This window comes from Mauremys mutica, chromosome 2 (assembly GCF_020497125.1).
Source record: "Mauremys mutica isolate MM-2020 ecotype Southern chromosome 2, ASM2049712v1, whole genome shotgun sequence".
NCBI classification, from domain to species: Eukaryota; Metazoa; Chordata; order Testudines; family Geoemydidae; genus Mauremys; species Mauremys mutica.
The window spans coordinates 169,931,027-169,943,338 of record NC_059073.1 but is presented as its reverse complement, the minus strand read 5'-3'; the positions used below and the strand labels follow the sequence as shown (position 1 = coordinate 169,943,338).

General features: G+C 42.8%; 1 protein-coding gene across 3 annotated transcripts in view; it reads right to left on the bottom strand.

Annotated features, from left to right (window-relative positions):
- The window catches only part of NFX1 (nuclear transcription factor, X-box binding 1), a 188,244-nt gene extending 176,134 nt beyond the window's left edge, over positions 1-12,110 (bottom strand). For all 3 annotated transcript variants that reach the window (XM_045006791.1, XM_045006792.1, XR_006577166.1), the window contains exon 1: positions 12,074-12,110. In XM_045006791.1, the coding sequence (XP_044862726.1) occupies positions 12,074-12,098 (25 nt within the window). In that variant the 5' untranslated portion in view covers positions 12,099-12,110. The remainder of the gene's footprint in view (positions 1-12,073) is intronic.
- Positions 12,111-12,312: the final 202 nt, after the last annotated feature.

The window sequence follows — 12,312 nt, the reverse complement described above, 5'->3', positions numbered from 1 at the left end:
GGCAGATTCCTTTGTTAATTTCCGCAGGAGCTGTGGGTCCTTTGGGCAGGCAATATGTTTGCCACTCCTGTCTTATATGATGAAGAGATAGTAGCTTCTCTACAGTTAAAGTTGCATCCATCTTCTATCAGAGATAGGGCTGCCAAGTGATTAAAAAATTGCAATAAAAAAATTAATCACGATTAATCGTGCAGTGAAACAGTAATAGAATACCACTTATATAAAACATTTTTGGATGTTTTTAACATTTTCAAATATATTGATTTCAATTACAACACAGAATACGAAGTGCACACCACACACTTTCTATTATTTTTATTAAAAATATTTGCACTGTAAAAATGATAAACAAAAAAAAAATAGTATTTTTCAATTCACCTCAAACAAATGCCAAAGTGCAATCTCTTTACCATGAAAGCGCAACTTCCAAATGTAATTTTTTTTGTTATACAAATGCACTCAAACAAAATAATGTAAAACTTTAGAGCCTACAAGTGCACTCAGTCCTACTTCTTGTTTAGCCAATCGCTCAAACAAGTTTGTTTACATTTGCAGGAAATAATGCTGCCCGCTTGTTTACAATGTCATCTGAAAGTGAGAACAGACGTTCACATGCCACTGTTGTAGCCAGCGCTGGAAAATATTTACGTGCCAGATGTGCTAAAGTTTCGTATGTCCCTTCATGCTTCATCCACCATTCCAGAGGACATGTCCATGCTGATGATGGGTTCTGCTCGATAACGATCCAAAGCAGTGCAGACCAATGCATGTTCATTTTCATCATTTCAGTCTGATGCCACCAGCAGAAGGTTGATTTTCTTTTTTGGTGGTTTGGGTTCTGTATTTTCCACATTGGAGTGCTGCTCTTTTAAGACTTCTGAAAGCATGCTTCACACCCCATCCTGATCAGCTTTTGGAAAGCACTTCAGATTCTTAAATCTTGGGTTGAGTGCTGTAACTATCTTTAGAAATCTCACATTGGTACCTTCTATGTGTTTTGTCCAACCTGCAGTGAAAGTGTTCTTAAAACAAACAAAATGCTGGGTTATCATCAAAGACTGCTATAACATGAAATATATGGCAGGTGTAAAATAGAGCAGGAGACATATAATTCTCCCCCAAGGATTTCAGTCACAAATTTAATTAACGAGTGTCATCAGCATGGAAACACGTCCTCTGGAATGATGGCCAAAGCATGAAGGGGCATATGAATGTTTAACATATCTGGGACATAAATATCTTGCAAAGCTGGCTACAAAAGTGCCATGCAAACCTCTGTTCTCACTTTCAGGTGACACTATAAACAAGAAGCGAGCTGCATTATCTCCTGTAAACGCAAACAAACTTGTTTCTCTTAGTGATTGGCTGAACAAGAAGTAGGACTAAGTGAACTTGTAGGCTCTGAAGTTTTACATGGTTTTGTTTTTGAGTGCAGTTATGTAACAAACAAAAAAAATCTACATTTGTAAGTTGCGCTTTCATGATAAAGAGACTGCACTAGGGTACTTGTATGAGGTGAACTGAAAAATACTATTTCTTTTATCATTTTTACAGTGCAAATATTTGTAATAAAAATAATATAAAGTGAGTACTATACACTTTGTATTCTGCATTGTAATTTAAATCAATATATTTGAAAATGTAGAAAACATCCAAAATATTAAATAATAGAGTACCAATTGAAATTAAACAGTGCGATTAATTTTTTTGAGTTAATTGCGTGAGTTGACTGTGACTAATTGACAGCCCTAATCAGAGACATATTTCAGTCACACTAACTCTTGCTTAGAAGACTAGTTTAGTTAGAAAATTGCTAAATTTATTCTGAAGGCAAAAGGGAATGTTTTTAAGAAGTACAAAGAAAACTCAAATTGTTTGATAATGTTACAGGTCATTAAGAACTTAGCCTAAAGTAAAAAATTCAAATCTGGGTGTCATTTTATTTTTTTACCCCTCCAGATTTACATATATGTATCTCCTTGAAAACTCATGCAGCTGCTTTATTCATTGAAGAAATTGGGTTGTGATTAAATAAGGTTATTAAATATTTTTGTTGTGGGTGGTTTGGGGTGTAATAGGCAAAAAATACTGATTTCCAATCCATGGAATTTTTTGTCATTCAATTCACTGGAGCAAGAGTGTGTATAATATCTGCACAAGCATACTGCAGATTAGAACGTTAAAAAAGTCCTTCCATTGCTAAACAGATAAGTAGTAAAGACAAGTGGCAGAGAAAGGGTGTATTCTAAAGCTGTGGGTCCTGTCTTCTAAATCCATGTGTGCAGGTGTATGCACTTTGTTATGGAAAGATAACCTCTACACAGTTGAGGTTGAAGCAAGGGTCATGTAAGGATGATTTTTAAATTTCTTTTAACCCACCCTCCAGCGCAAAAAAAAAAAAATGACATACATACAATGACAGAGGCATGTGATCAAAATGGCCAGTGTCCCAGAAATTTACAGTTTAAACATTTCAGATACACAAACTCTGCCTAATCGTCTTTCTTTTATGAAAGACCTGAAAGAAAAGAGGGCACAAAAGTTCCTTACTATAGTTTTCAGCTAATGAAGTATACTAACTTACTCCCGCACTCTCCTTGTGAAAGAGGTAAATCTACCGGTTTGTTTTTAAACACACATGTTTAAGAATATTTAACGTTAGGTAACATTTGTAGGAGTTGTTAGAGTTGCTAAGTCATGCTTTACTCAAAAATGAAAACATCAGCTTCTTATGATTTAAGATGAAATAAGCTTGTATATTTTTAAACTTAGGCTGTGGCTACACTTAGCACTTCAAAGCGCTGCCGCGGTAGCGCTTTGAAGCGCTAAGTGTAGTCAAAGCACCAGCGCTGGGAGAGAGCTCTCCCAGCGCTGTCCGTACTCCACCTCCCTGTGGGGAATAACGGACAGCGCTGGGAGCCGCGCTCCCAGCGCTGGGGCTTTGACCACACTGGCGCTTTGCAGCGCCGCAATTTGCAGTGCTGGAGAGGGTGTGTTTTCACACCCTGCTGCAGCGCTGCAAATTTGTAAGTGTAGCCAAGCCCTTAGCAAACTGCAAGCCTTTCATTTTTAAAAAGCATTCCTTACTTTCATTCCTTTTTGCCAGAGGCTGTTCATTCCCTCTGGTGCACCTGGCACTGGCCACTGTCGGAGGACAGGATGCTGGGCTGGACAGACCTTAGGTCTGACCCAGTATGGCCATTCTTATATTCTTAATATGTTTATGTCAACAATAATACACTTTGTATGCATAAATACAAAGATAATTTTTAAACATGCTCATTTTTTAAGCAGTAATCAGCTATTCAAAGCAGTATCAGAGGGGTAGCCGAGTTAGTCTGGATCTGGAAAAGCAGCAAAGAGTCCTGTGGCACCTTATAGACTAAGAGACGTATTGGAGCATGAGCTTTCGTGGGTGAATACCCACGTTGTCGGATGCATCCGACGAAGTGGGTATTAATCCACGAAAACTCATGCTCCTGTATGTCTGTTAGTCTATAAGGTGCCACAGGACTCTTTGGTGCTTATTCAAACCAGATATATTAAATAAATGGCATGCTCAGAAAAACAAAAAGATCATTAAAAAGTAATACTTTTTACAGTGACCTAGAACAGGAGTTCTCAACCTTTTTCTTTCTGAGGCCACTGTAACATGCTATAAAAATTCCACAGCCCACCTGTGCCACAACTGTTTTTCTGCATATCCAGTAGATTAAAAGCCAGGGCTGGTGGTAGGGGGTAGCAAGCAGGGCAGTTGCCCAGGTCCCCAAGAAGTTGCTTGGGCTTCAGCCCCAGCCCCGGGCAGCGGGGCTTGGGCTTCAGCTCTCTGCCCTGAGTCCCAGCGAGTCTAATGCCAGCCCTGCTCTCTGGTTTATTTTGGCGGAGACCCTAATATCTGCTCATGGCCTCCCAGGGAGCTCCCGACCACTGATTGAGAACTGCTGACGTAGACACATCCTTCTTAGCACCAAGGGTCGAGCCATGAAATCCAACAAAATTCATGATTCTACTACATGAACTGATTATATATACACTCATTAGCTAAAAGCACTAAAACCATCCCCCCATTGACCCAATATATGAATTCAGCTAAATTTCTGCAAAGTGTGTTCTTAAAATGAAACTCTCCAAGATTGGATTAAAACCCTTTGAAGCTTAAATTAAAACAAAAAATAAAAAAAAAAATCAACCAATGGAAACAAGAGCAACAACATCTAAAAGATTCTTTGAAGGTGGCAGGGGTGGTCCATGCTTAAGATTTGTTATTTGGCCAAATCCTATAACCCTTGAATTAGTCAAAGGGAGAGAAGCTTCTTTGAAAGCTGCAGCAAACCAAAGCGAAAACTTCAATTGCAGCAGATTGTAACATTGGCAACTATTACAAAAGACATCTCACAACAACAGAACAAAACCTCAGCCCAGCACTATTCCTGCAAACTTAAGCTGATGAGATAAAGTCCTGCATAAGCACTCACAACAGTCAGGCTGCAACAAAGTTAACCTTTCTGTAGGCTGCCCCTCCTGAGACCCTTTTCCAGTCCCCCATGTAACACCCCTCTCAAGTGACAAGCCTGTGCCTTCACTTCTGAGGCAGGACAATGTGATCCAACCACTCTCTGACTTGATCTCTGGTTGCCAACCATGACATTTAGCAGGTCCAACAGGTTTGGCACCTGCAAGAGTTTTCTTTTAGGAGCCTGCCAACAGTAACAGCATGCAGTTCCTTAAGCCAGGATGGATTTAAAAAACTAATATCTAATTTAAATTAAAAAAATTGTTTTCCTTCTCTTTAAATCTGAAATTATGACAATTTAAATTAATGCTTAAATTTATTATAATTAATATAATGCATATAAATGAAATATGTGCTGCACCAACGAGTCCTCCTCACATTTTAAAAGAATTACAGGGTGCTTCTGTTTAATTATATTCAGAATCAGGAGAAAACATCAAACTTTAAGGAACACCCAATTTCATAAGTGTCAGTATTATGTACCACATTAACTATATTATTTTCACTCTTTACAGTGGAGCAAGTGCTGGTATTTACATTTTCCAAATATAACTACTTTCAATTTTGTTGTGCAGAAAAGCTTTTACCTTAAATTATTTTTGATTTCATATTAGCTAGCGGGTGCAGAGAGAATGAATCAACTAGTCCAAGAAGAAAACAAAGTTAAGAAACCAGTTTGGAATTGAAAAACCAAGAAATCTTGTTTTTCCCCCTTCCAATCTATGAATAAAACCCAGGTACTAGAGGATGGGATCTATTAACTCTAAAAATGCGAAGCACATAGGGCAAGTTAACCTGCTTTTAGGCACTTCTGAAAATCCCACATGGCATCTAATCTGCATATTTAGGTGCCTAAACACCTTTGAAAAATCTGGCCCGTGATGACCAGAAAATCTGTTAATTCACTAATTAGAGTTCCTATCAGTTTAAAATACAAAACATATTTTGTGTTTGTTTGTTTTTTAAATGTACTCAGCATGTGACAGACGGGGCTATTTCCCGCAATATCCTTAAAGGACTTTATTATATTAAGTTTATGCATTTTTATGAGACAGGATTGTACATAACCACGTGAGGTGGTGGGGGTGGTGATGTGAGACCTGAGAGTTCAAAAAACTATACTGAAAACCTGCCAAACAACTATGGACTTTTGGGACAATACCTGTTAAGTGGATTTCCTGGGGAATCCCTGGGGACAGCTTAATGCAAATTCTCTAACTCTGCTTATCCAAAAACCCAGCCTTTAGATGCTACCCCAGGGTCACTCATTGTCTGATCTTGGCCTTTCTTTAACAGGTAATCAGCAAAGGCCTGAGCTCTACAAGGAGAAACAGCTCACGTGCCCAGCCTGGGTTCTGCTTCTGGATCTATAATCGAGATGAACTTGTAACCATGGGGAAAACCTATGATGGGTTTTGAAGGACTAAAATCTACCAGAGCTCTAGGTTGGAGTTGGGATTATCTCTGGTAAGATTTTTGGCATGCATGAGGTTCTTTTATTCTTTAATATGTTTTCAATGTAATTTTTGTACCTTAAGAATAAGCTGTAGTGCTATAGTGTAGACTTATGTGATGGAAAGGGTTGTGTTCCCCCCACATCGCTGTAGTAAATACACTTCCTTGAGAGGTGGTAGCAGTGTACACTGTGGGGGTTAGGTTGACCTCAATACATCGCACAGGGCATGAATCTTTTCCAAAGCCTTGAGGAATGTAGCTTGGTTGACCTAAGTTTTAGGTGTAGACTCAGCTTGAATGTGTTTGCTTAGAAGAAGCTGTAAGATAACTCAGAACTGTGGGCAATACATTGAAAAGAAAGCAAAGCATGGGGGCTGGCCTGTTTAGGCAGTCTGGCTTGCTATGGATATCACAGGATACAACAGGAAGCTGTGTAGTCTTAAAGTCCCCAGTCAAGAAGGAGTGAGATGTGGGTCTTCACCCAAGAGAGTTGACAGCTGGGAGCTAGCACCCTAAACTGGGTACCCTTGTTGGACCACAGACTGGGAATACAGGTGCAGCTGCCTGAAACCATGACAACACATTTCAGGTAGTTTTATTTAACTAATAAACTATTTTAAAATGCTTGTTTTGTACATTTAATTGAATTCCAATTTTGATCCAAATGCAGCATGACACAAATTCCAAGTAAGAAGTTATCTAATAAATAAAAGTTGTGTCACGCTATTTTCTAACAACTGTAAAAATTAAGAAGCTGAATAAAAACGTTATGCTATTCAATTGCTTAAATAAACATGTATAAATACAATGTCTCAGCTCCTCCTGGTTAATAAGTACCACCAAATTTAGTGTCAAGGTTATTGCAATGATTTGGGGAATCTGTCTATGTACAGCTTATGAATTCAGTGTGATTTTATGGATTGTCTGTATCCTTATATCTTAGAACTGTTTTTTACTGTGGCTATGTACACACTGCAGCATCTTCTTGGGCTGCCACCTTGACATGGTGAAGAAGCTTGAGTATACTTAAGACCCTAGGAACAATGCCATCAGGAGTCCTGCACTCCTGTTAGGGTCACCCAAGGCGATAAGGTCGAAGGCAAGGTACCAGACAAAGCACAGCCCAACACAACCGAGTATAAAGACCTCAATGGCAGAGCAAGTGGATAAAGCAGGATTACCTCTCAATGGCTGCAAAGGCAGATGAAGGCTGCAATGGAGAAGAAACCCACTGTTGTTGTGGACCTCCTTGCCACCAGACACAGGTATCTCTTCTGCCAAGATTTGTGTGGCTGCTGGTGTGCAACAGCTCCCTCACATTAAAGTACTCACACTCAAGCTTCTTTCACAGGAAGAACTTTCTCCCTACCCCACGCATAAAAGTCCTGCAGTGATGGGTGAGTGGCGATGGGGACAGATGAAGTGATCACAAGGAGTCCCTAGTCACAGACCCACGTGCAGGCGGTGACCGCAAAATGGTCATTGTGTGCCTCCGGACTAGGCACAGCAGTCACGACTTGCTCATTCCATTTGACAACTATATGGAGCCACTTAGAAAAATCACAACGCATGGTCTATAATGTCAATAGCATACAGGTAATGAACAACATGTTCCTCACTTCTGATGCTAATAATGCTATCCTTCAGTTACCCCAATACCTGACAGATTAGCAAGGGGACAAAAACTGAAGGTAGGAAGACCTAGCTGCCACCATCACATCTCTGAGGGAGTCTACACTCAATAGTGAAGTCAGGCCATAAACTGGGGCTTCTTCTGATCATCTCATTAATTCTGGCCACTCACATCCACAACTTCCAAAATCACCTTCTTTCACCTGCAGTTAGCAAGAAGATGGTGCACCTACTGTTGTATGATGATCCCATGACAGTGATACACTGAGTTGCAAACTGTATTACTGCAGTAGACTGTAAATGTCCGACCTTAAAGAAAACTCTATCCAGTCTAAAACTCAGCAGCCCATCTCCGGAGCAGCACCAGCCACCAGCAGCACATCACCCCCTGCTCATTCACTGGCACATAACAGAACCAGGTTAATTTCAAGATAGCCATCTTCACTTTTAAAGTCCTCCAAGGAACTGGACCAAGTAAAGAAAGTACCTTTCCCCAAGACCTCCTTCAACAAATGAGTTACACAGGAACCATAAATCTGTCAATATTAAGGCTAAGACTCATGAAAGCAGGGGCTGGAGTTTTCTCAGCAACTGATCCAAGACCAAGGAACCATATTCTGAAAGTGAGAATGATCACAAGACCCCTCCACCTTCAGAATAAAATATAAGACTCACTACTTTAGCCTAGCCATCCCATAACAGCAGCAGCAACTGGGGAAAAAATAGAAAGAAGAAAGGAAGATCATATTCCCCATACGTATGTTGAAAAAAAGTTTGTTTTTTCACTAGCAACTCCTAGGGAGAATGGGGGAAATGCAGTCCACTTGTTGGACCTTGTCTTACATTAGATGTCTCTGGGAAGTCTACTAAGAGCAACATTACAGTAGAATCATAGAAGATTAGGGTTGGAAGAGACCTCAGGAGGTCATCTAGTCCAACCCCCTGCTCAAAGCAGGACCAACCCCAACTAAATCATCCCAACCAGGGCTTTGTCAAGCCAGGCCTTAAAAACCTCTAAGGATGGAGATTCCACCATCTCTCTAGGTAATCCATTCCAGTGCTTCATCACGCTCCTAATGAAATAAATCCAACCTAGATCTCCCCCACTGCAATTAAATATCATTGCTCCTTGTTCTGTCATCTGCCACTACTGAGAACAGCCTAGCTCCATTCTCTTTGGAACCCCCCTTCAGGTATTTGAAGGCTGCTATCAAATCCCCCCGCCCACTCTTCTCTTCTGCAAACTAAACATGCCCAGTTCCCTCATCCTCTCTCATAAGTCATGTGCTCCAGCCCCCTAATCATTTTCGTTGCCCTCCGCTGGACTCTCTCCAATTTGTCCATATCCTTTCTGTAGTGCGAGGCCCAAACGTGGATGTAATACTCCAGATGTGGCCTCAGCAGTGCCGAATAGGGGGAGAATAATCACTTCCCTCAATCTGCTGGCAATGTTCCTACTAATGCAACAAGGGCACATTGACGACTCATACCCAGCTTCTTGTCCACTGTAATCCGCAGGTCCTTTTCTGCAGAACTACCGCTTAGCCAGTCGGTCCCCATGCTGTGATTGGCACTTGTTAAAAATTAGATTAAGAATAAAACATTATCTAGAAAGAATTCAGAATAAATGAATACGAATCACTTTCTATTTTTATTAATTAGAAAGTGTCTGGCTTCAATAAAGCATTAAATTGGTATCCAGATTAATATAAGAAGGCTGGAAACTTTAAATTTGATTTTGCATTCTAGGTTCACAGCAAGTACTCAGTTATAAAGTCTACATTTTTCATAAAGCAGGTACACAGTTTTTTGGAAAGCTAAATTCTGGAGTCTGTATTACTGCAGTTTACATTACTGTTGATTTAGCTCGGCCAATTATTAAAGAAATTAGAAGAAGAACAATTTTGACTTCAGACAGTTGAACGGATTTGCTTGGTTTTTCTCCTCCAAAGACTGCTAACTATCAGAACATGGATAAAGTGTTAGGCTTCTTCAGATAAACACCCAATATACAAATTTTTGAATGTTAGCTTAAAGATCTTACTATTTTGAGCTTTACTTCCATCACCAGAGTCTTTCATTATATGACCATACAACACCAACCTAACTACTTATTCACAACATAATATTAAATGTAAGGGGAGAGAAATCATAACTAACATTTTCAGAATCTAAAATATAACTCTTCCATACAAAGCTTAAAAATAAGGCCTAACATGAAATAAAATAAATTCATCCCACACATTCATAGGTTCCAAGACCAAAGGGACCACTGTAATCATCTAGGCTGACCTCCTGTATAACATAGGCAACGCAATGTCGATAAAATTCCTAGAGCATATCTTTAGAAAAGCATCCAATCTTATTTAAAAGTTGTCAGTGAAGGAGAATCGACACTAACCATTGTAACAATTACCCGCCCTGTTAAAAATATACATCTTATTTCCATTCTGAAGTTGTCTAGCTTCAACTTCATTGTGCCATTCGACTGTTATACCCGTCTGTACGAGACTGAAAAGCCCAAGTTGCAAAGCAGTACTGCTGAGGGAATTCTGCACCAAAAAAATAAAAATTATGCACACAGTATTTTAAAATTCTGCAAATTTTGTCACTAAATGTGGCTCCAACATGGCAGAAGGGAGCATAGGCTACTGGCTGTATTGAGGTGGGAGATCACCCTGAGGGACTTGGCAGTGAGTCTGCACCTGACCCTGACACAGGTCTGGGCCTGCCCCAGAAACATCCTGGGGCCCTGGGGTGTGATGGGGCTTAGCGTGAGAGGTTTCTGTGTGGGGCGATCTGGGTGCAGGCAGCTCAGTGGGAGATCTGGATGTACAGGGGTTCATTGGGGGGTCTGGGTGCAGGGGCAATGGGACTCTGCATGGGATCCGGGTGAAGGTGGCTGGGGCTTGGAGGGGGAGGGGCTAGGTGTGGGCAGACGGGGCTCCAGAGGGAGCCTGGGTGCAGGGGAAGTAGGGCTTGATGAGGTGGGGGTCCTGGTGCAGCGGCTTAGGGCTCAGTGGAGGGGCCCAAGTGTAGGGGGGTAGGGCTTGTCAGGATGAGGGTTCAGTGCTTAACGAGGGAGCCCCATCTGCTGTAGAGGAGATGCCACATGCTGGGCTCCTGCTTCCCCCGGCCATTGCCCTATCCCCTTTTATTCTCCATTCCCCTCCCCCACTCTATTCCACGCCCTCTTACCCAGCCCCGCCACTGGCACTCACTGTTGCACAGAAAACAGGAAGGCTCCCAGCATACAGAAGGAGAACACCACTGGCACTAGAACCTAAGTGGCAGCATCCAGCTGCAGAGTCAGTGGCAGCCTCCTTCAGCTTGGCAGCTCTGGGCTTTCAGAAATGAGGGGGGACAGTGGCATGTAATCCCATGCCTCACCTCTGTTGAGGGAGCAACCCCTCTCCCCCCAAAAAAACTGCACCCATGGTCGTTCCCTTTGCTTCCCTGTTGTTTTCTGCAGGGAAGCACAGGAATTCCGGGGCAGGGGGTGTTTTCTGCAGGCAGGCAGAATCCCACCAGGAGTAAAAGCAGAGAGCTGGGCCCAGTCCCATGGGTCAGGATCTCCTGCTATGTGGTGAGGATGAATCAGTCTCCCTCTGCAATACACCCCAGCCCCCAACCTCTGGCCAATCCCCAAGGCCTACTCCTCCCATCACCTCACACACACACACACTTCCTCATATAGACAGAATTCCCAGATAATAAAATATTTAAAAATGAATTTTAGTTGCCTCTACTAATACCTCACTACTTACTAGTAACTAGTAACTAGATCTAGAAACAAATGTTTATCCCATCAGGAAGAGGGACTGCCTTATACACGAAGCTTGCTGTAAGAATAAAGACATCTGAAGATTCCTCACTTTGAAATACTCAGTTTTACAATTGTGTTCCTGGACTTTTTGCATTTGTTTGTCTTTGCTTATATTATTACATGGTGAAATCATACTTTGTACCCACCGATAGGCTACTGGAGTACACCAAAATTACAGTTAGTTTATCTTAGGGAAAAAACTCACTTTTTCCCTAAGTTGACTACAATATTTTATTAGGAAAAAAATTGCTGACAGGAGCTGTGAAGTGAGCTCAGGGCCCTAGAAAATGCTCTAGGAGACCAAATCACTGCCCCCCCCCCCCCAATAGCTTTCCCAGGAACATTTCTTTCTCTCCCGGCGGCGGCGGCGGGGCGCAAGGCCCGGGGTGGAGGGGGGAAGGGCCCTGTCCGGGGCAGGCTGCCGCTTGCACAGATATAGGAAAGCGGCTTCGCTGGCGCCCGCCCGGACAAACCACCCCCGCCATGAGCTCGCGCCGCGCACGGGGCCGCCTGCCAGCCGAGCTGGGTTCCCGCGCGGGGGGTGGGGGGGGGCGATTCAGCCCCCAGACTCCGCTGCGGGCAGGTCCCTGAGCCGCGGTCCCCTCCCCGGGCAGCTCTGCCACAGCCTAGACCCGCGCGAGCCCTACCTGAGCCTGGCTGCGCCTCCGCCATGCCGGCCCCGCGCACGCGCCCAAGCAAACGCCCTCCCACTCCTGACAAGGGAACCCGCGGCACCGCGCAGGCCACACCCACCCCCCGGGGCGGAGGCAGGGCCAAGAGCGCGCGGCTGGGAGGCGGGGGTTGGCCTGGCGCCGCCGCACTGAGACGGGAGCCTGCTATCCGAGTTTGCAAATCCTGCTCTCTGATCTTGCAAATTCCTGCAGCT